This window comes from Sturnira hondurensis, unplaced genomic scaffold, assembly GCF_014824575.4.
Source record: "Sturnira hondurensis isolate 20B ecotype Veracruz unplaced genomic scaffold, ASM1482457v3 Scaffold0009733, whole genome shotgun sequence".
Classification (NCBI taxonomy): domain Eukaryota; kingdom Metazoa; phylum Chordata; class Mammalia; order Chiroptera; family Phyllostomidae; genus Sturnira; species Sturnira hondurensis.
This window is the reverse complement of record NW_028082364.1, coordinates 6,893,552-6,912,499: the sequence shown is the minus strand read 5'-3', so window position 1 is coordinate 6,912,499 and position 18,948 is coordinate 6,893,552. Positions and strand designations below refer to the sequence as shown.

Genomic DNA, 18,948 nt, shown 5'->3' with positions numbered 1-18,948 from the left:
GCAGCTCGGACACTTTGGGCTCAGGAGACCTGCCGCCAGCGGGCCGTGGGGGGCAGGCCTGTGGCCCACAGCCCCAGCAGTTGCTGCAACCCAAGGCCAGGGGCAAGAACCTCCCAGACTGGCCAATCGTCCAAGGACAGACGTCAGAGGCCTGTGCCCACTCCAGCAAGGCCGGAGGGCCTGTCCAGCCTCACTGCGTGGGTGTGAAGGCCAAGCCCTGGGTGCCAGGAGCTGAGGCCAGTGGGGGAGGCTGTGCTCTGACAGGTCAGAGATGGGCAACAGGTCACAGAGAATGGGCTGAGCACACGTGGCTTTGTCCACTCCCTGGTCAGCGGAGAAAGAGGTTGAGTCCTCAGGACCACAAGGCAGCAGCTAAAGGGACAACCACGCACGCCCCCAGCTGGATGCCCAAGGAACGATGCACTGGGCTCTCACCTTGCGCCATGGGGAGCGCGTAGAGACCTGAAGGAGCAGTTCCCGGACCGACTGGATGGCAGGACACAACCACAGAGGGCCCTGCGTGCCACACCTGCCCCACGTGTGTGTGGAAGAGCCCCACCGAAATCAGCCCTGCGGGGCAGGGAGGGAGGCACCCCACCCCGGCCCCACCCATGTTTAAAGACAGGAGGACAGACGTGTTCAGTCAGGTCTGCTTTTATTTGTGTTCGGCCCCTGCGTGTCTGCACCACCTGCAGGCGAGGACCAGGCGCTGCAGTGCCCGGAGCAGGGACACAGCGGGCGTGCTGCTCCCGGGCTGGGGCCCACGCCCACAGGATGGCAAGTCCCACAGGCAGCCGCGATGTCGCAGGAGCGGCTGTGCCACTGCACCACACAGGCGTCTCAGTAACAAACGCTGGTGGCGTGACTCGAAACCCAAACAAGAGACTGCAAGCAGCGCCTGGACACCGCCCCGGGGCCCGGGGTGAAGGCACGACTGGAGACGGGGCCTCCCGGGCGGTCAGTGCGGAGCGGGAAGCACGGGCACTTGGGCCGGCACAGGCCGTCTGCAGGGACGCCCCGGCTCCGGCCCTCGGGGACGCTGCAACAAGGGAACATACTGTGTGTCCGGCACTGGGCCCAGCCTGGCACCCCGGGGCCCCACGGGCGGGCAGCCCCAAACCAGCCCCTCCCGGCGGTGGAGGCAGCCCCGGGCCACTCAGTCTGAGGCTGAGGAGCACCACAGCAGAGGACGACAGGAGTCACCTGTCCTGCCCGGACACCCAGTGACCTCTCATCCCCACAGCCGCCCACCCCAAGAAGGATCGACCCTCTGGGCCCTGCCCTGTCACCCGGGCAGCGATGGAGCCCCGGCCACAGGGACTAGATGTCACAGGCTCTCGCCTTCTCAGCCTGACCCTAACCCTGCTCCCTCCACCCGAGCCCCGTGGTGAGGGGGGCCAGTCCTGCCCCAGACGTCACAGCTCCCACACGAGAGGCTGCTGTAACCTTGTGAGCATGACCCTGGGCTTCCTCGAACCGCCTCAAACAAGACGTGTTCCAGTGTGGGGGTCCAGCCACAGGGCGCCTGCTCCCCCCACCCCCCCAGAAGGCACCTCACCACAGTGCTCTCGGTCACTCCTGACTGCTGAGAGGGATGACTTCTTCAGTGACGAAAAACTCGATGGTCTCCTCCTCCCAGTCCTCCACGTTGCTGTCCAGCTCGTCCGTGTCCACGCCTGGAAAGGAGGGAGGGGCTCCAGTGGGCGGCGGGGCGGTGCGCGGCCCCCCTCCTCGCAGAGAACCGTCACACACACAGCAGGGATGCTCGCCGAGAACCCCACGTGCAGACACGCAGGGAGCGGAGCGCTGCCACACACGCGGCCCAAGCCCGCCTCCGCGCAGGCGCGCACGCTACCTCCGCGCAGCTCCAGGCGCTCGCTCTTCTGCTGCAGGTACCGCTCCTGGGCCATCTGCCGGTACCTCCGGAAGTCCTCCATCATGGTCCGCCTCCGCTCCACCAGTTCCTGGCACAGGGCAGGGGTCACAGTGTCACAGGACCAACACGGAAACCTGTCAGCAGCCACCTCACACAGGCGGGCCTGAGGACTCCCCTTCCGCGAGGGCGCCACGGAGGAACGGGAAGGGGCGGGGCTCGTTCTCCTCTTTCTTCCCCTCACCGCCCCACCCCCAGCCCTGTGTCTGACGAGCCCAGATCCCGGCCTCTGCAGCCCCTCTCTGTGCGTGACCATGCTCTGTGGTCAGAGTCAGTGCCCCCACTGGACGCGCCCTCCGCCCCAGCTGGGCGCTGCCCTTCTCGGCCAGGGGAGGCAGGGGCTCTCTGCGGCACGTCCCCAAGGCTGACCTTTGAGGCTTTGGACTGGCTCAGACGGTCCTTCTGTTCAAAGATCTTGGAGTACTTCTTCAGGTCTTTTCGGATTTGCTGAAACCAAGACAGGCCACTCAGGACTTGCATGCGCAGGCCAGCCCCACGAGGACAACCACGGACATGTGGCCCACGTGACACGACGCCCTCAACCTCCTGGGAGCCCTGCCCGCAAGTCCCCAGGCTCATAGGAGCCCCACAGGCGGGTGTTTTAGTCTCGCCAACCCCCATTCACACGAACTTCCTAGAATGAGAACAGTGTGACCTGAGACCACCTGAAAACCCTGGGGCCTGTCCTCAAACCATTCTTTTCCATTCGGTTGCTGTTGTTCAAGCATCTCTTCAAAGGACCACCAAAATGTCACCTTTCCACTGCTCACTCGTTCCCACCCTGTTGTCACCATAAGCTGGGGGGCGGGGGGTGCCAGACCTTTATCTGGTCCTGGCTGAGGAGCGTCGGGGGCCGGGGCCGCCACAGCAGCTGGCAGAAGCGGTCCTTGTTGTTCTTCTGCAGGAGGCGCCCCTGGAAGGTCCACAGCCAGTACGCATTGTCCACCTGCAAGGGGCAGAGGTCGGAGGTGGCGCTCACAGCACCGGCCCTGACCCACACCAGGGACCCATGACCCACAGCAGCAGTGGGACCACAGGAACACCCAAAGACCGCCGCCTTCACCCAGCCGTACTCAGCAGGGGACAGCAGGAGACCAGGAGACCCCCGACCGGGGCCCTGGACCCCAGGGTGCCACCCACGCAGCAGCTACGACGGCGCTGACCACCCACAGGCTCTCACTGGGCCACCGTGGAAACCAGCACAGCCACCAAACCCAGCCGCACTCGGCCGACGCCATCTGTGACAAGTTCCTGGAGAAGGAAGCAGGGCCCTCCTTTCCCCGCTGTGACCCCGTCTCAGACCAGCACTACGGTGGCTGCTGCCACGAGGGCTGCCTCCTCCGAAGGCCCAGACGCAGGCAGGGCCCACACACTGGTCCTGGTCGCAGGGCCAAGGTCTGACTCAAAGCACTGTTGGCAAGAGTGTCCCTGCCACTTCACTCCACTGGACAAAACCCATCCGCGACCCCGGCCTTCCCGCTTGAGAGAGGAGGAGCCACGCCAGTGAACCAGGATGCACTTCCCCTTCCCGCACCCACTCCACGCTCCGGCGCAGAACACGCGGCCTGGGTTCATCTGGAACCGCAGGGCGGGCTGCAGACGGGGAACCCGAGCAGCCTGGCTGCTGCAGGCCGTGACGCACATGGCTTGGCGCAGGAGCGCCCGACGTGCGGAGGCTGAACCTCAGGTGCTCAGGCCACAAGCACTGGAGACTGGGGTTGCAGCGGTGGGAAATCAGCACGCGCGCAGTGGGAACCACACTTCGGATTTTGAATTTTGGATCCCTCCCTGGACCAGTGCTCCTCAGCACATCCTCTCAGTGATAATGGGGATGTATGTCCCTTGCACTGAGGAGCACTGTACTAAGGTGGCCTGGGCCGGGCACGGAGAGTCCCTAAACAGTGGCGACAGCAGCGCCCGCTGCCCGCTGCCCGCTGCCCGCGGGGGTATGGCGAGCAGGCGATGCTGCACTGGGATTTCTTTCCAAGGCAATGAGGAAGCTGTGAGCCTGGCAGCGCCCTGCTTCCAAAGAGCGAGCAGGCTGGGCCCCATACCTTATGGCTCCACCAGGACACAGAAGTGATGACGTAGCGGCCAGTTGGGTCCCACTCCACGTCGGAGGCCATGTAGTGCTCGGCAATGTTCATGACGGTGCAGTCCGAGGCGTCCACGAACGCCAAAGCGCCGTTCATGCTGCAGACACAGATGGACGGGCCTCACCGGGAGCCCCACTGTGCGTGGTTCTCCTGTCCCTGTGCTGGGCAGGGCCTGGGGGAGAGCCCAGGCCCCGCTGACCACCACCCGCTATTGGTGTGGGAACGAGAGGACGAGGTGGCACCGTCTCCAGGGACAGGCTGGCCCTGTGCCAGGACCTGAGACAACAGGAGGTGTCTCCCATCGAGTGGGGCCAGGCGGCTGCAGGGCCCGCACTGCCCTACACTGAGAAGGGCGGCCGTGTCGGGCAGGGGAGGGGCTGTGTTTGCGCTCTTGTGTTCCCACCCTCCACCCCCAGGGAGGCTCGCCCTGTCTGATGGCCCCTGGGGGCACCGTTCCCTTTACAACACGGGCTTGCCCTGGGACACAAGTCCACAGGAGGTGGTCCTGCCTGACCTCCTCTCCCAGGGCCTGTGAAGTGAGCCCAGCCAGTGCCCACTTTTGTCTGCCTGGTCTCAGCCCACATCCAGGGAGCACGGCGCTCCCACCACACGTCTGTCCCACCGACCGAAGCTGGGGTGACCCTCCACTGAGAGAACACTCAGGTTCTGGAGGACTGGGCAGTGCCTCCACTCGGGACCCAGTGCAGGAGACGGGGTCAAGGACAGGACGGCGGACACCCACCTCCTGAGGCCGGCCAGCACCACGAACTGGCCCTGGGGGCTCCAGAAGATGGTGTTTGCCTGCTGCTTGTCAAACGCTTCTGGAAGGGAGGGGGCACCTGTGAGAGCTCACGCCGCAGGCTCTGGGGCCAGCCTGCAGCCAGGACAGAGGGGCAGGCCACGGGGTCCCGCCGCCCTCGTGGGCACTGTGAAATGGGCTTCTGCACCCCCCACGCACTGTGCCTGTGAGAACTACCAGCGACCCTCCGCGGACGCACACTCAGTGGCGGCCCACTGAGCACAGAGACGGGTTGGGCTGTGGCATCACTGAGCAACGTCCTGTGTTCCGAACACTTTGCCAGGTGGTGCCGTCAGACAGGGGGACCACGTGTGCAAGGAGGCCCAACTCCAGGTTCCACCAGGTTCCAACTCCCATGTCCTCCTGAATCTCACTCATGTCACCTCTCCAAAGCCATCCCTGCCCACTGCCTACTAAGACCCAGAGGAGCCCCAGGGGGCCAGGGGCGGGGTCTGACCAGGGTGGGCGGTACCACAAGCAATCTCTCTCCCCGCACCGCAGTGCTCACTGAAGACCTACTGTGTGCTGAGCACTGAGGACCCGGAAGGGGAGCCCTGTCTGCCTGGGGGAACGGGCCAGCCCCTCCCAGGCAGGGCTGAGGCAGGGTGAGGACAGGGAACCCACATAGAGCAGGGGCGGGGGGTGTGCCCCCAAGATGGCAGCTCCACCCACAGGGCAGGAAACTCAAGTGCAGACACCGCCGAGGCGGGCGGAGGGGGGGGGCCGCCTCCCTGTGGAAGGGATGTGCCCACGTGAGCCACAAAAGCTTGTCCTTCCCGAGGCTGCCCCGGCCGGCGCCCCCCACGCAACACGGGATAGGGAGGCCACCCACTGATGAGCTCGATCTTCCCGTTGCTCTTCACGTGGTAGAAGGACACGGATATGCGTGGGGCCTCCCCGTGCAGCACCGCAAACTTGCTCCCATTCGGCTCCCAGGCGAAGGCGATGATGGTCTCTGCAGCCGGGAGAGTGGTCCCGGTCAGTCCCCCCACCCATCCACTGGAGGGCACTGGGCGCAGGTGGAGGAGAGGGCATCTGAGGTCCCACAGCAGCCACTCCAAGCATGGCAGGGTCACCCTCAGGGGAGGCCCCACCAGGCCACCTGCCCTGGGCTGTGTGGCCCCAGCACTCACCCTTCCCTACCCTAAATGACCTTCCCCGACACTGGCCGTGGCACGCACAGAGAGCCCACGGCCCGTGACGGGCTGGCCTCCTCTCCACCTCTTTAACACCCCTGCTCTTTCTCCTCCCTCCAGAGGAACAAAACACGCAGNGGGGGGGGCCGCCTCCCTGTGGAAGGGATGTGCCCACGTGAGCCACAAAAGCTTGTCCTTCCCGAGGCTGCCCCGGCCGGCGCCCCCCACGCAACACGGGACAGGGAGGCCACCCACTGATGAGCTCGATCTTCCCATTGCTCTTCACGTGGTAGAAGGACACGGATATGCGTGGGGCCTCCCCGTGCAGCACCGCAAACTTGCTCCCGTTCGGCTCCCAGGCGAAGGCGATGATGGTCTCTGCAGCCGGGAGAGTGGTCCCGGTCAGTCCCCCCACCCATCCACTGGAGGGCACTCGGCGCAGGTGGAGGAGAGGGCATCTGAGGCCCCACAGCAGCCACTCCAAGCATGGCAGGGTCACCCTCAGGGGAGGCCCCACCAGGCCACCTGCCCTGGGCTGTGTGGCCCCAGCACTCACCCTTCCCTACCCTAAATGACCTTCCCCGACACTGGCCGTGGCACGCACAGAGAGCCCACGGCCCGTGACGGGCTGGCCTCCTCTCCACCTCTTTAACACCCCTGCTCTTTCTCCTCCCTCCAGAGGAACAAAACACGCAGACCAACACAGCCACCTGGGGCGGAACCCTGGCATTGGCACAGCGGTTCCGGGCCCAAACAGGCCACTTGAGCCCAGAGCCTGCACTGAGGCAGTGACAGGGCTTGGAGGCCAGGCCCCACCCCGTGCAGTCACCCCCCACCCTCTGCTGCCTGCTCCGCCGCTACCTCACTTCCCCTGGCCGATGGGGGAGTGAGGAGACTGGACTTGGCCACCCTGCAAACGTGTCTGGTAGCTCAGCACACAGCCGCCCACTGGGAGCAAGCGCCGAGTCCCAGCACTCTGCCCGCACGGCACCCCCACGGGTTTCCAGGGCCAGGTGCGCACGGTGCACCAGGACAACTTGACCATGGGAGGGCCCTGTGGACTTGCCTTTCATCTCGACCACGTCAACAGGTACCTGTTTCTCCCTCATTCGGAAAATTTCAAAGTTTGTGACAACACCCTGGTAAAAAAAAGAGAGAGAAAAGAAAAAAAGAGAGAAAGAAAAAAGAAAGGACGACACTGTGAAAAATGTGAGTATGAGGACTCGGATCTCGCCCCTCGTCATGACACGGGGCCCACGGGCACGCACAGAACGCAGTGACGCAGGCTCTGTATAGCAGCTGGACAGACACCACGTGGGCACGACTTCGAGGAACTGCCGTGCAGGCCCTGGTCCTGCACAGATGCCCACAGACTGGCACTGCAGCCTGTCTGCAGAACGCCCCCGGGGCAGAAAGTTCTGCCCGTGGGCCGGTCAGAGCCCTTTTGCTGGGGGCTTCCCAGCAGCACCACAGCCGGACACCAGGCCCCATGGGCGCCCAGGCCACACATGAGCCGCGTGCATCACTGCGCACGGCCGGCCCTCTGCGCTGCTCCCTGCCTGTGGCTGGCTGCACTGCACACACGGAGCCCAGAACTCAGAGGGCCAGCTCCACTGCCCTCAGAAAAAGCCCACGTCCAGGTGTCCCGCACTGCTCAGACCTGCGCTGTCCATGGGCAGCTGCCTCCCCTGATGACTCTGCACTGTGAGTGTGCCACCCGCTCCAACTGTGACATGCCAGCTCACCACTTCCAGTGTCAGGTGGGTCTGAAAACACGACCCCCCCCCCCAACCGCAAACCCCTCAGCTCCCTGCACACAGAGCAGCTGGCCTGGAGTGGCCCCCGGCGCTATTCACCTGGGTGCCCTTGGGCGTCCTGTCCACCTTGACGCACAGGTAGTCCCCGTTCTTCTGCCAGTGCAGTTTGCAGTCCACGACGTTGAACAGGTTCCTGACTCGGATCTCCTGCCTGCTGGGCAGCTGCATCAGGGTGACCCTCGCCGGGATGTCTTTGTCCTCAGGCACCCAAAAGGCTATGATGTTGCCCCCCGGAGACCAGGAAAAGTCTCTGTGGAGCCGAGGATGCAACGTCACCCGAGGTCAGGCCAAGCGACTCCAACGTCACAGTGCACTGGGTGTGCACAGGTGACCACCAGGTGCTGTGCGAGGGCTGTGCTGGTCATCTCACCCTGGGACAGCACAGCACTAACCCACCCTGCCAGGGCGGGGGCGGGGGCTGCTGACCGCGCCAACCCCGGCACCACGGGCCTCCAGGCAGCACCCGGCCCCACTCCCCACTGTGCCTGTCTACAGGTGACATCGCTCTAGGCAGAGGGGCCAGCCATCAGGCTTCTAAGGGTGATGTGGGGAAACCCCACCACAGTAGGCAAAGAGGGCTGGGGAGTCGGGGCAGAGCCCCGCCCTGAGTGCCCCGGAGGTGTCACCGTCCAGGCGGACTGGTGCTGCTTTCGTTCTCACTATGGGCCCCGATGCTGCCCCCGCAGAGTGGACACTGCACTGTGGAGACACTGGCCCATCCAGGGGCTTCCGAGACAGGAAAGGGGGCCCTGACAGACAGGACCTGGACCCACCAAAGGCCACCTGACCCCACTGCAGTCACCCGAGTAACAGAAAACACCAGTCAGGAGGCAGAGCCCCAGCTCCACCCTGGGGCCCTCAGAGGTGCCTGTGTGCAGGGAAGGAGACGAGTGGCCCGAGTGGCACCCAGCAGCAGCCTGAGCCATCTTCACACCCAGAACAAGGACAGTGTGGAGCCCAGGGCTCATGGAGAGACAGCGAGGGACAGCAGCTGGGAGGGACAGCCACTCACTTTATGCCTGAGATCTTCAGGCTCTTCTTGTCCAGGAGACCCATAGACTGCCGGAAAAAACGGGGTCACAGTGCACTCACATCAGCCCCATGTCTCAACAATGTAATTTTTTTCACCAAGGCAACCCCAGATCCCAGTGGGAGCTTGCCAAGGGGGCCTCGAGAAGAGGGAGCGAGCGGCAAACACCGAAAGAGCTCCTGTTTCCCAGCCGCCTGGCTGTCCCAGGACACGAGACCCCAAGGGGGCGCCTCACAGCCTCCAGCCTGCACATGCAGCCCCACCCCCATTGCCAGGCTCGGGGGCACCCCGCACCAGCCCCACTCAGGTCTCAGTACCGAGGCCACTCACAGGCGTTTCGTAGATGCTAAGGGTGTCAAGCGTCATTCTGGCAAAGAATTTGCCATCATGGCTCCACCTGAGAAGAAGAGCAACAGTGCCAGGCCCCGCCCACAAGCCCCCCCAAGGGGCCCAGCCCCGCCTCCTCACTGGCCCCGCCTCCTCACTTAAAGATGGGCCAGTGGGCGGAGCTCTCGCAGTGAAAGCCTCTCTTCTTCTGCCCAGTGAGGATGTCCCAGATGATGATGGCCTGGGGGTCGTCCTGCGTGTCCATCAGGGGGCTGAAGGTCACCAGGTACCTGCAACACAGGGGACACTCACAGCCTCCTGCCCTCTCCCCGAGGCCACGACTGCTGGCCGGCACGGCCTCGGCCCCAGGTTCCCTGGCGGTTCTCCCGAGAGGAGGCCCCAGCGGAACAGGAGCAGAACCACCGACCGCCTGGAGGCTGAGACGGGGTCACGGGGACGAGGGGGAGGAGGCAGCACCCCGACCCTGCGGTGGCCCCGGCCTCGAGTCACGTGTCGTTCCACCCCAACGACACATGCTGCGGCTGCCGCACAAGACACCCACCATTCCGTGCTGAAAACAGGCAGAAATAACGGTGTAAAAACTACTCCATCAGCCCTGGCTGGCTTAGCTCAGTGGATTGAGCACAGGTTTGCGAACCAGACAATCGCAGTTCGATTCCCAGTCAGGGCACATGCCTGGGTTGCAGGCCTGTTCCCTGCAGGCCAACTCCCAGCAGGGGATGCACAAAAGGCAACCATACATTGATGTTTCTCTCCCTCTCTCCTTCCCCTCTAAAAAATGAATAAAATCTTAAAAAAAAAAAAAAGAAAGAAAGAAAGCGCCAAGGACCCTAAGAAACTATTAAAAAAAAACAAAACCTACTCCATCAAACGAGGAAACCTCAGCTAGAACCGAGGTCTACAGGAAACACCAGGACCAAAGTGAAGGCCAAGCCAGAGAGATGAGACGGCTCACAGGCCGCCGACCTGGTCCCAACCGGGAGGGAGCGCAGCTGCAGGCGAGAGAGTTCTGACACACAAGGGCCTAAACGCCACGTGTGCCCCGGCCTGGGCCCAGGTCTGCACCAACCAGCTGTGAGTCAGAGCAACATGGGGTGCGGAGAAAGCTGAAAACACTCAGGAGTTCAGAAGGTGCGGCGTGTGTGGGGAGGCTCCAGGCGCCTGTGAGGGGGCCTCTGGGGAGCCCCACTGAGGAAGGCCTGGTGGCCAGAGGCGGAGCTGCAGCGCCCCAGAGGTACAAGGGTGGCGGCGGCGTGTGCTCCTGGGGAGGGCACGCCGGGGCTGAGGCCAGGGCAGACAGGACACTGTGCGGTGTGGCCTTCAAGCTCCCTCTGGTCGACCCACCCAGAGCTGGGCCGCTCGGAGCAGCGCACACTGGAGGGCGTCTATTCACAAGAAAACCATCCCCAAAACAACCGGCCTTGGACTAGATCTTGACCCGAAGGGAAAACATAGTACAAAGGATGTCCCTGGACAGAGGAACAAAACTGGACGGAAGCCAGCAGTCCCCTCCCTGCAGCTGGTGACGGCGCGGGGCTGCGCAGAGCCTCCCGCTGGGGGAGGGCTGCCCCTCACCCTCACCCCTGAACGGCTCCTGGACGCACTTGGCCGGAACGCTGGGAGAGAGGAACGCTGGGAGAGAGGCGGTGGCGGAGCGACACAGTCCCGCGGGGAGAGCACACAGGAGCTCTCTGCACCCTGTGCTGTCCGAGCGTGAAACGACAGCACCCCAGTCCCCGAGATGGTGCAGGGTGGGCCGCAGAGGTCAGGCCGGCTCCGAAAGGAACAGACCCCACGAGCCTACCTTTCACAAGGGGAGAAGTCGATGAGCTGAACACCCTGGTGGCTGAACCTCTGAATCTGCTTGAACTTCTCGCCCCCCCAGAGTGCAATGCCGCGCTGATGGAAGGTCGCCAGGTAGGTGCCCTTAGGAGACCAGCGCACGTAGGTCTCCGTCCACCGCTGCGGAAAACGCCAGGCCAACGTGACCACGACAGCCACGGCCCGCCCCACCCACCCAAGGACCCGCCCGCGCACTCTGACCCAGCACACACCAGGAGCCCCCTGCCCGCCCCCCAACTCACGCTACAGCTTGGGGAAGCCTGGAGCCATTCTCACAGACCGCACCTGGGAGGACAGGACCCCTCGCCTGCCCCTCGCGGCAGCAAACACTCACCGCTCTCTCCTCAATGGAGACAGGGTCCTTGACGTCGTTCCATAGTATGGAGGTGCGGTCCCCGCTCTCGAAGATCACGCTGTACTGGTCTCTGCACTCCGCCTCCTCCAGCCAGTACCGCAGGTTTCCCTAAAAAGAACCGAGGGCAAGGGACCCAACCCCCGTCGTTAACGTCCACTACAGGAAACTGGCCCATGGCTACTGCTCGCAGAGGCTGACCAGCCCATCGGCATCTCTGACTCCCAAGGAATTTGCCAACTCAAGCCGGGCGGCCACCCACCCTTCTCCCCACCACCCGGCTGTCGCGCTGACACCGCCTACCAAGTCTTTGAAAGGCTGCTTCTCTGGAATGTCCCACTCATCACTGATGGTCATGTACCTGGAGGGGAAGAGGACACGGCTGGTGACACAGGGCAGCGGCGGCCACCCCGGTTCCCGCCCAGGCAGTCCACAGCTAGCCCTCACTGAGCGCCGGCTCAGCCGCGTGACCAAGGTCGGGTCTTATAGCAGCTCCGCAACGTTATCGCGAAGGGACGCTGTCTGGGGACCCGCCGCTCCGAGCCCCCGCCTGTGCATCGCAGGGCAGGGAGAGGGTGAGCTTCTACTGGTTATTACTACTGGTTGTTAATACCTGGTGGGGGATGCCGGTGGGGGGGGTGCTACTGGCCAGTGCATGGGGCCAGGGGTGTGAACGGTCCTGTAGGGGTCTGACCAGAGGATGGAACCACCCGGAAGGCTGGGGCACGGCCTCTGGAACCTGGTCACTCTGCAGGGGCACGTCCAGGACCTCAGGCCAGAGCCTGAACTCACTTGTCGAAGTCAGTGAAGAGGTTGACTCTGAACGTGTGCTGCTTGTCCAGCTTGTAGCCGTCGGCGTTCTTCACGGCGTCCGAGGCATGGGCGGGGGACGCGTACTCCAGGAAGATGTACCTGCAGCGAGGGCCGTTGGCGCACGTGTGTCAGACTGGGGTCAGGGCCGGCACCTGGGCCGCGCCCCTGCTGGGTGGAGACAGTCGTCACGGCGGCGAAGCTTCCTCAGCATGAAAGACACCCTCAGCAACCCAAGTCTCCCACCCCGCCATCACAGAGCAGCCCACCCGTCAAAATGCCCTTACCCGGACTACCGTGTGGCTTCACATCAAAACCTATAAAACCGTGTATTTAAAACTGGGCTGGGTTAGTGTCCATTATTCCAATAAAGCAGCTACAGAGTCGCAAGTGTTACACACCATGCCGTATTCCAGTCTCAGAGGTTCAAGAACATTTCATTATAAAGAAAAGAGAATGCGAGGTGCCCTTCCACCCAGTTCCAAAGAGAAAACGTCACACGCGTTACCTGCGTTTGGTCTCCTAATTTCCAAAAAGAAATCAAAGCTGCCCTGGCTGGTTTGCAAACCTGAGTCAGAACCCACGGTCGCCTCCCAGGGCTGTCCTCTCGGAGGCTGGCCCCCCAGGGAACGCCAACGGAGGAAGGCCGACGGGACCACGCAGCAAGATGCAAAACGCTCGCGTGTCCCCACCGGCTGCAGCGTGAGTCAGTCACCGCCTCATCGTGGGCAGACTCTGCCCAGCAGTACTGTGGGGGCTACATGCCACCCCCCCCACTCCACTCCTGGCTCCAGAGCAAAGAAATGACCACACTGCCACCAAGGGGACACATGCCGCGCCTGCAGCTGCGACTCACTGTGGGTGGACCAGCAGGAAAGCAGGTGGCGGTGTGATGGACACAAGGTGAAGGCCCAGACCACACTCACCAGCACGGAGGACCCCACGGAACTTTAAAGCAAACGGCAGGTTGCACGCAGCGCCCCCCGCTCCCACATTTCAAAGAGGCCTCACCGCCTCAGGCAGTTCTAGAAGAAAGCTGCTGACCCGGCAAGACCTGGTGCTCCCACCGAGACTGTGAAAACACCCCCATCTCAGAGGTCAAATGTGGGGGGAGCGCACCATCTTTAATCCAATAAACCCACATGCACAGTTTGCCTGAAACCCTGCCAGCTTCCAGATCCACAAGCCGTTTGCCCAGGACGCACCCACCACCACCGCACAGTAGAATACCAAGTGCCGATCTCCTGAGCACTCAGTACCCAGCACCCCACACCCCCAGCACGCGGCAGACCTGCTGCCACCTCTGGGGGCCGGCCGGAACCAAGGCCTGCGCTGCCGAGTGCCCCAGTGAGGCGATAGGCCAGCAACAGAGGGCTGCCTCGCCGTGACCGACGCAGGCGTCTGACACCAGAGAGACACCAACGACACTTGCGGTGAGACCACCCGCGACTCACCCTTTTGTCTTTCCATCCTCCTCTGGGTAGAAGTCGTTGGTGATTTTCCCGAACTTGGAGAAGATCTTGTGGATGACATTCTTGAGCTTCTCCAGCCGGTCCGGCCCCACCTGAGGGACGTTGTCGACGACGATGACCGAGTCGATCCCGTCCGCCTCCTGGGGCCGGTCTTTGAGCACATCCCCGAGCAGTTCTGTGCGGGGAGAGATGTGCCCTGTGACCGAATGGTCTGACCACAGGCCTGCGCAGCAGCTCGGTGCCCCAAACTCCCCTTCCAGGAGCAGGAAGGCGAGCCGACGCCTGCGCTGGGAAGGACGGAGGCCTCAGCCCCGGCTGCCTGCAAAGCTACACCTGGAAGAGTCAGGAAGACTGGACTCCTCCCGCTCCGGCCAGCAGCCAGGACATAGGACAGAGCCCTGGCAGCCAGCGAAGGTCATGAAGAGTGTTCAAAACAGACCGCAAATAACGCAGGACACAGACCAAGAGGAAGACCTTGCGCCAGTGACCAGAGGAGTCCAGGGCAGCTGGGACTGACCAGGGAAGCCTTCCCCAACCCACTGCCAGGCGTCTTTCCCCCAAATCCCTTCTGTCTTAAGACAGGGTGAGGCGAGCTGGGCGTGTAAACAAGGAGACCAGAGAACTTGCAAGCTCAGGGGAGCATGTGCGCAAACGCTACGACTGCCTATGGGTGGGGCCTCCCGCGGGACAAAGCATCTCTGCTGGGAGCCCCCCGCTGTTTATGGGCATCACACCCTACACGCTGGGATGGTGCTGGGAACACGGCGAGTGGTATGTGCTGTTATTTTCTCAACTACACGCAAAGACAAAGTGTGTTATGCTTGCGTATCTGCTTTGAAAGTTAAGGTACCCAGCTCCAGTGTTCGAAACTCCTAGACCTGCTTCATCTCCGTCAGCTGGAAGGTGGGAGCAGAAGGAAGAAGGAAAGGCGGGTGCAAAACGAGAAGAACCAGTCAGCACAGGCTGGGAAGCAGACGGGAGGCCCACTGGTTTGCTGGGCGCTTCGGGGCCACCTGCCTGCTGCCACCCTCCCTGGGGCGGATCCCACACCCGGGTCCTCTGACCACAAGGCCCCAGAACTGGTAAGTGCCACACAGCTGCTGGAGACGGGCATTCGGAGGTCACAGCGTCGTCAGATGAAACAAAGCAAGTCCTACCCTCCTGTTCTAACTGGCTGGTCTGGAAAGCGGTGACACGTGCCACAGCGCCGGACTGGGAGAGAGAGGACAGACGAAGAAGCCACCGTCGAAGCGAGACCAGCAAGACCAGCCAGGCTGCCAGCCAGCGTGAGTGCAGGGCACCTGCAGGCCTGGCTGGGCCAGTGGCTCCGCACCACGCGTCTCCGGGCTCTGGAGCCAAGCGCCACCCTTCCGTCTTTATCGCACTTTAGAGAATGCCGACGTGCCAAACGGGACCTGTCAGAAAACGCCCCTCGCTGCATCCCCTCCCCCCACTTCGGTGTCTGAGACACTCCATGAGAAACCGAAAGGTCTTTCAAAAAGAAGTCCTTGAATTTAAAGAGTCCTGCCCTGTTGGAAATGACTTCTAACTAATTTCAACCTTTATAAGTGAAAATGTTACCTTAAGAAAAGAACTGCCACTTAAATTTCACACCCTGGCTGGTGTGGCTCAGTGGATTGAGCGCTGCCGGCAAACCAAAGAGTCGCTGGTTCGATTCCCAGCCAGGACACATGCCTGGATTATGGGCAGGGTCTTCAGCAGCGGGGCGCACAAGAGGCAACCACACATCAAGGTTTCTCTCCCTGTCTCCCTCCCTTCTCTAAAAATAAAAAAATAAAATCTTTCAAAAAAGAAAAAAAACTGCCACTTAAATTTCAAAGAAACAAAAACTGAGACCAAACAGAAAACAGGGAAAGAGGCAGGTCCAAGCCACACCCTGAAGATGCTGCCCTCCGTGGCTCCACAGGGTCCAGGGTTCCTTCCGCCGCTCCCTGACCATGCGATGAAGTGGCCTATGAAGCCCGACCTGAACGGACAAGAGTTACGAGTGGGAGTACCGGTTCTTTATGAGAGTCTGCTGCACACAGCAAGGAGCAAGGGTGGCACCTACACGCAGAGAAACCTGTCTCCGGCTCACACTTCTGGTTACTCCTGGCTCAGAGTCCCCATCCGGCTCCAGGAGAAACAGAAAGCAGCAATTCTCAAAAGTAAATACATACCCAAACAATACTTAATGAGCCGAGGGAGGCACGTCTGAGAGTTAGCACCTCCATCGACTCTGGCAGAGCCCACCAGCAGCTGAGAAGCGAGGCTGAGCANAGGGAAAGAGGCAGGTCCAAGCCACACCCTGAAGATGCTGCCCTCCGTGGCTCCGCAGGGTCCGGGGTTCCTTCCGCCGCTCCCTGACCGTGCAATTAAGTGGCCTATGAAGCCCGACCTGAACGGACAAGAGTTACGAGTGGGAGTACCAGTTCTTTATGAGAGTCTGCTGCACACAGCAAGGAGCAAGGGTGGCACCTACACGCAGAGAAACCTGTCTCCGACTCACACTTCTGGTTACTCCTGGCTCGGAGTCCCCATCCGGCTCCAGGAGAAACAGAAAGCAGCAATTCTCAAAAGTAAATACATACCCAAACAATACTTAATGAGCCGAGGGAGGCACGTCTGAGAGTTAGCACCTCCATCGACTCTGGCAGAGCCCACCAGCAGCTGAGAAGCGAGGCTGAGCAGGGGGCCTGTGAGGAGACGCAGCTGGCCGGTGTCTCAGCGGGAGGGGCCCAGGCTGCCCTGCAGCCCACGCTGCAGCGGATGGCCCCGGAGTGGGCACTACACACAGCTCTGCGTGTTCCCGAGACGAGGCTCCTGTGCACCACTCACTGCTCCCTATACACAGGATAGTTCTCACAAAACTCTCATGGGCACCGGACACAACCAAGGGCCCTCAGAAAGCTGCAGGCCGGCTGGGGCCTGTGTCACCCTGGGGACCACACGCTCCCCGAGACCTGCTCATGGCAGCAGCTGACCGCCACAGTGGGCAAATCTGGACACGGTTCATGCATTACAATTCTTGTGTGAAGGGAGCATGCTCAAAAAAATGCTTAAAAAGGAAGTCAAGCATTGGCTGGTGCGGCTCAGTGGGTTGAGTGCTGGCCTGCGAACCAAAAGGCCACCAGTTCCATTCACAGTCAGGGCACAGGCCTGGGTTGTGGGCCAGGTCCCTTTCCTTCTCTCTAAGAACAAATAAAATCTTTAAAAGAAAAGGGAGATGTAGAATAAATAATGAAAGGATTAAAACCAACATTAGATTTTAAAGTAACAAAAGCCGGTGGGGTAGAAAGGCTCGGGTCTGGGCAGCAGAGGCCGCAGCAGCGCAGCCCCGGCCAGGTTCACGGGGGCCTGTCAGTGATGGAGGCCCATTGCCCGCCCACTGCCCCAGGGAGCTGTGCAGCCTTCCCTGCTTCTCACCCAGGAATGCCTTTGATCTTATGAAACAAAGTAAGACATGGTAAGTAAGGACACAAAGTAACACTTTAAAATCTCCTTTAAGAGCTGAGAGCTCTATTTCAGTTTTCTAAGCTTTTACATTTTACTAGAGATGCGTTAGGATTCTGATTCTGTCAGCGTGCTCACACACACCACCTCAGCAGACAGTTTGCATCTGGGCACAGCAATGCCATGTTTTCCTGGCGCAGCGCTGGCTGCTGGAGTGGTGACTTGTTAGGGCCCCCACTGAATGGAAATGTGGTCAACGCACAGGGGTCCGCTGATATGCTTCGTGCCTGTAGAGATTAAATCGCTAAAAACGAAAACAGAAGCCAACAAAATCCGCTGAGATTAGGAGCTGAACTGTCCCTCTGGGGCAGGAAGCAGAAATAACACCTGTCAATCGAATCATGTAGAAAAAGAGCAAAGCAAGCTGTAATCAACCGGAAACCTGAAACAATCAATTATCTGGGACAGGACGGTGGACGGCCTTCCTGATTAGACAGACACCCAGGCAGGGATTCGGAGAGCGTGCCTGGCACTGTCCCAGTGGGGAGCTTCTCTCTCCGCAGGGAGCTCTGCCACTGCATGCTCCAAGGGACAGCGGCCCACCCCCTTCGGGAGCCCGCACTGGGTCGGTTTCACCTTTGACAGGTGTGGCTGGACACTCGGGCACCCACACCTGCAGCTGACAACTGTCACTGGAGACCGGGCGGCGCGTGCAGTGTGTCCTGCTCTGCTCGACACCCCCACCCCCGCCCCACCCCGCACACTCGCCAGGCTCCACGGTGCGCACCGTGTGGCTATCCCAGCCTCCAAACACCTGGGGTAGGAACAGCTGGGTAGCCAGGTTATCTTCATCCTACCCCTCTTCTACGGGAGGAAAGGAGAGGATCCAGAATCTCCCAGCAAACCTTACCTCTGTGCAGGAGCCAGATGGAAAATGGGGGCCACCCCCCGCTGACTCCCGAGGAGCCTGCTGACCCCGCCCACGTTGGGCGCCCCGCCGCCTCACCTTCCTCGCTCACGTCGTCCACGAAGTCCTCCGGGTCGCTGAAGGAGGGCTCGTCCGCATCGCCGTTCTCAGCCGCGCCGCCAAGCTCCCCGCCCGCCCCGTCGGACCGGGCTTCGGCCGCCGCGTCCCGGGCTTGCTCTCCTGGGGCCCCGTCCGCGGCCGGAGCGGGGAGCTCCTCTGGCGGGGGCGGGGACGCGCCGGGGGTCGTGCCGGCCGCCTCCTCTCCGTTGGCCGCGGGCTCAGCCGGCACTTCAGGCCCGGGCCCGGCCTCCGACTCCTCGTCCTCGACGTCCTCCGCCTCCTGCACGCCGGGTCCCGCGGGCCGTGGCGGCTCCTCCTGCGGCGGCTCGGCGGCCGGCTGCTGCTGTTCGGGCTCTGCCCGCTCCTCGGCCGCCTCGGGCGCCGCCACGTTCTCCGCGTCCTGCATGGGCTCGCCGCTGCCGCCTCGCCGCGCTTCCGACTCTCCCAGGCCGCACCGCGCCTACGGCCGGGCCATGTGCGTGCGGCGGCGCGTCCCACAAGGGCCGGGGAAGTGTGCCCACGCCCCTATGCCTCCCAGCGCGAACAAGGAAACTTAGAGGGCATCAGTGTGTCTATCGGCGATTACTACGGCGCTTCCACCACGAGTACGCGCTCGACGGCAATTACAGAGCTCCTCGCACTAGAATACAAATCAATGCGAACTGCAGACCCCTGCCCTTGGAAGAGGATGGTTTTGCCCAACATGGCGGCCTTCCCCCATCGGGCACTGCGGCGAAGGACTAAACCATTTGTGACGCCGCAGGGAGAGGGAGGTCCCAGAAGTCAGTTTAATAGCTGGAATTGGGTAAAAAAATAACTCACAAATTAATACT

General features: G+C 62.0%; 1 protein-coding gene across 2 annotated transcripts; it reads right to left on the bottom strand.

The window, feature by feature from the left end:
• Positions 1 to 636: 636 nt before the first annotated feature.
• On the bottom strand, positions 637 to 18,554 carry EIF3B (eukaryotic translation initiation factor 3 subunit B). 2 transcript variants are annotated; one of them, XM_037057925.1, is made up of 19 exons: positions 18,095 to 18,554; positions 13,618 to 13,810; positions 12,146 to 12,265; positions 11,657 to 11,714; positions 11,336 to 11,464; positions 10,964 to 11,121; positions 9,297 to 9,428; positions 9,142 to 9,208; positions 8,794 to 8,840; positions 7,821 to 8,031; positions 7,031 to 7,103; positions 6,220 to 6,342; positions 4,772 to 4,850; positions 3,988 to 4,126; positions 2,754 to 2,879; positions 2,303 to 2,380; positions 1,856 to 1,964; positions 1,559 to 1,676; positions 637 to 1,039 (listed from the first exon to the last, which is right to left on the bottom strand). In XM_037057925.1, exons 1-18 carry the CDS (start codon positions 18,519 to 18,521, stop codon positions 1,573 to 1,575), a joined length of 2,373 nt encoding a protein of 790 aa, XP_036913820.1. In that variant the 5' UTR covers positions 18,522 to 18,554; the 3' UTR covers positions 637 to 1,039; positions 1,559 to 1,572. The 2 variants fall into 2 exon arrangements, with proteins under 2 accessions (XP_036913820.1, XP_036913822.1); XM_037057927.1 differs by lacking the exon at positions 6,220 to 6,342 and adding an exon at positions 5,661 to 5,783.
• Positions 18,555 to 18,948: the final 394 nt, after the last annotated feature.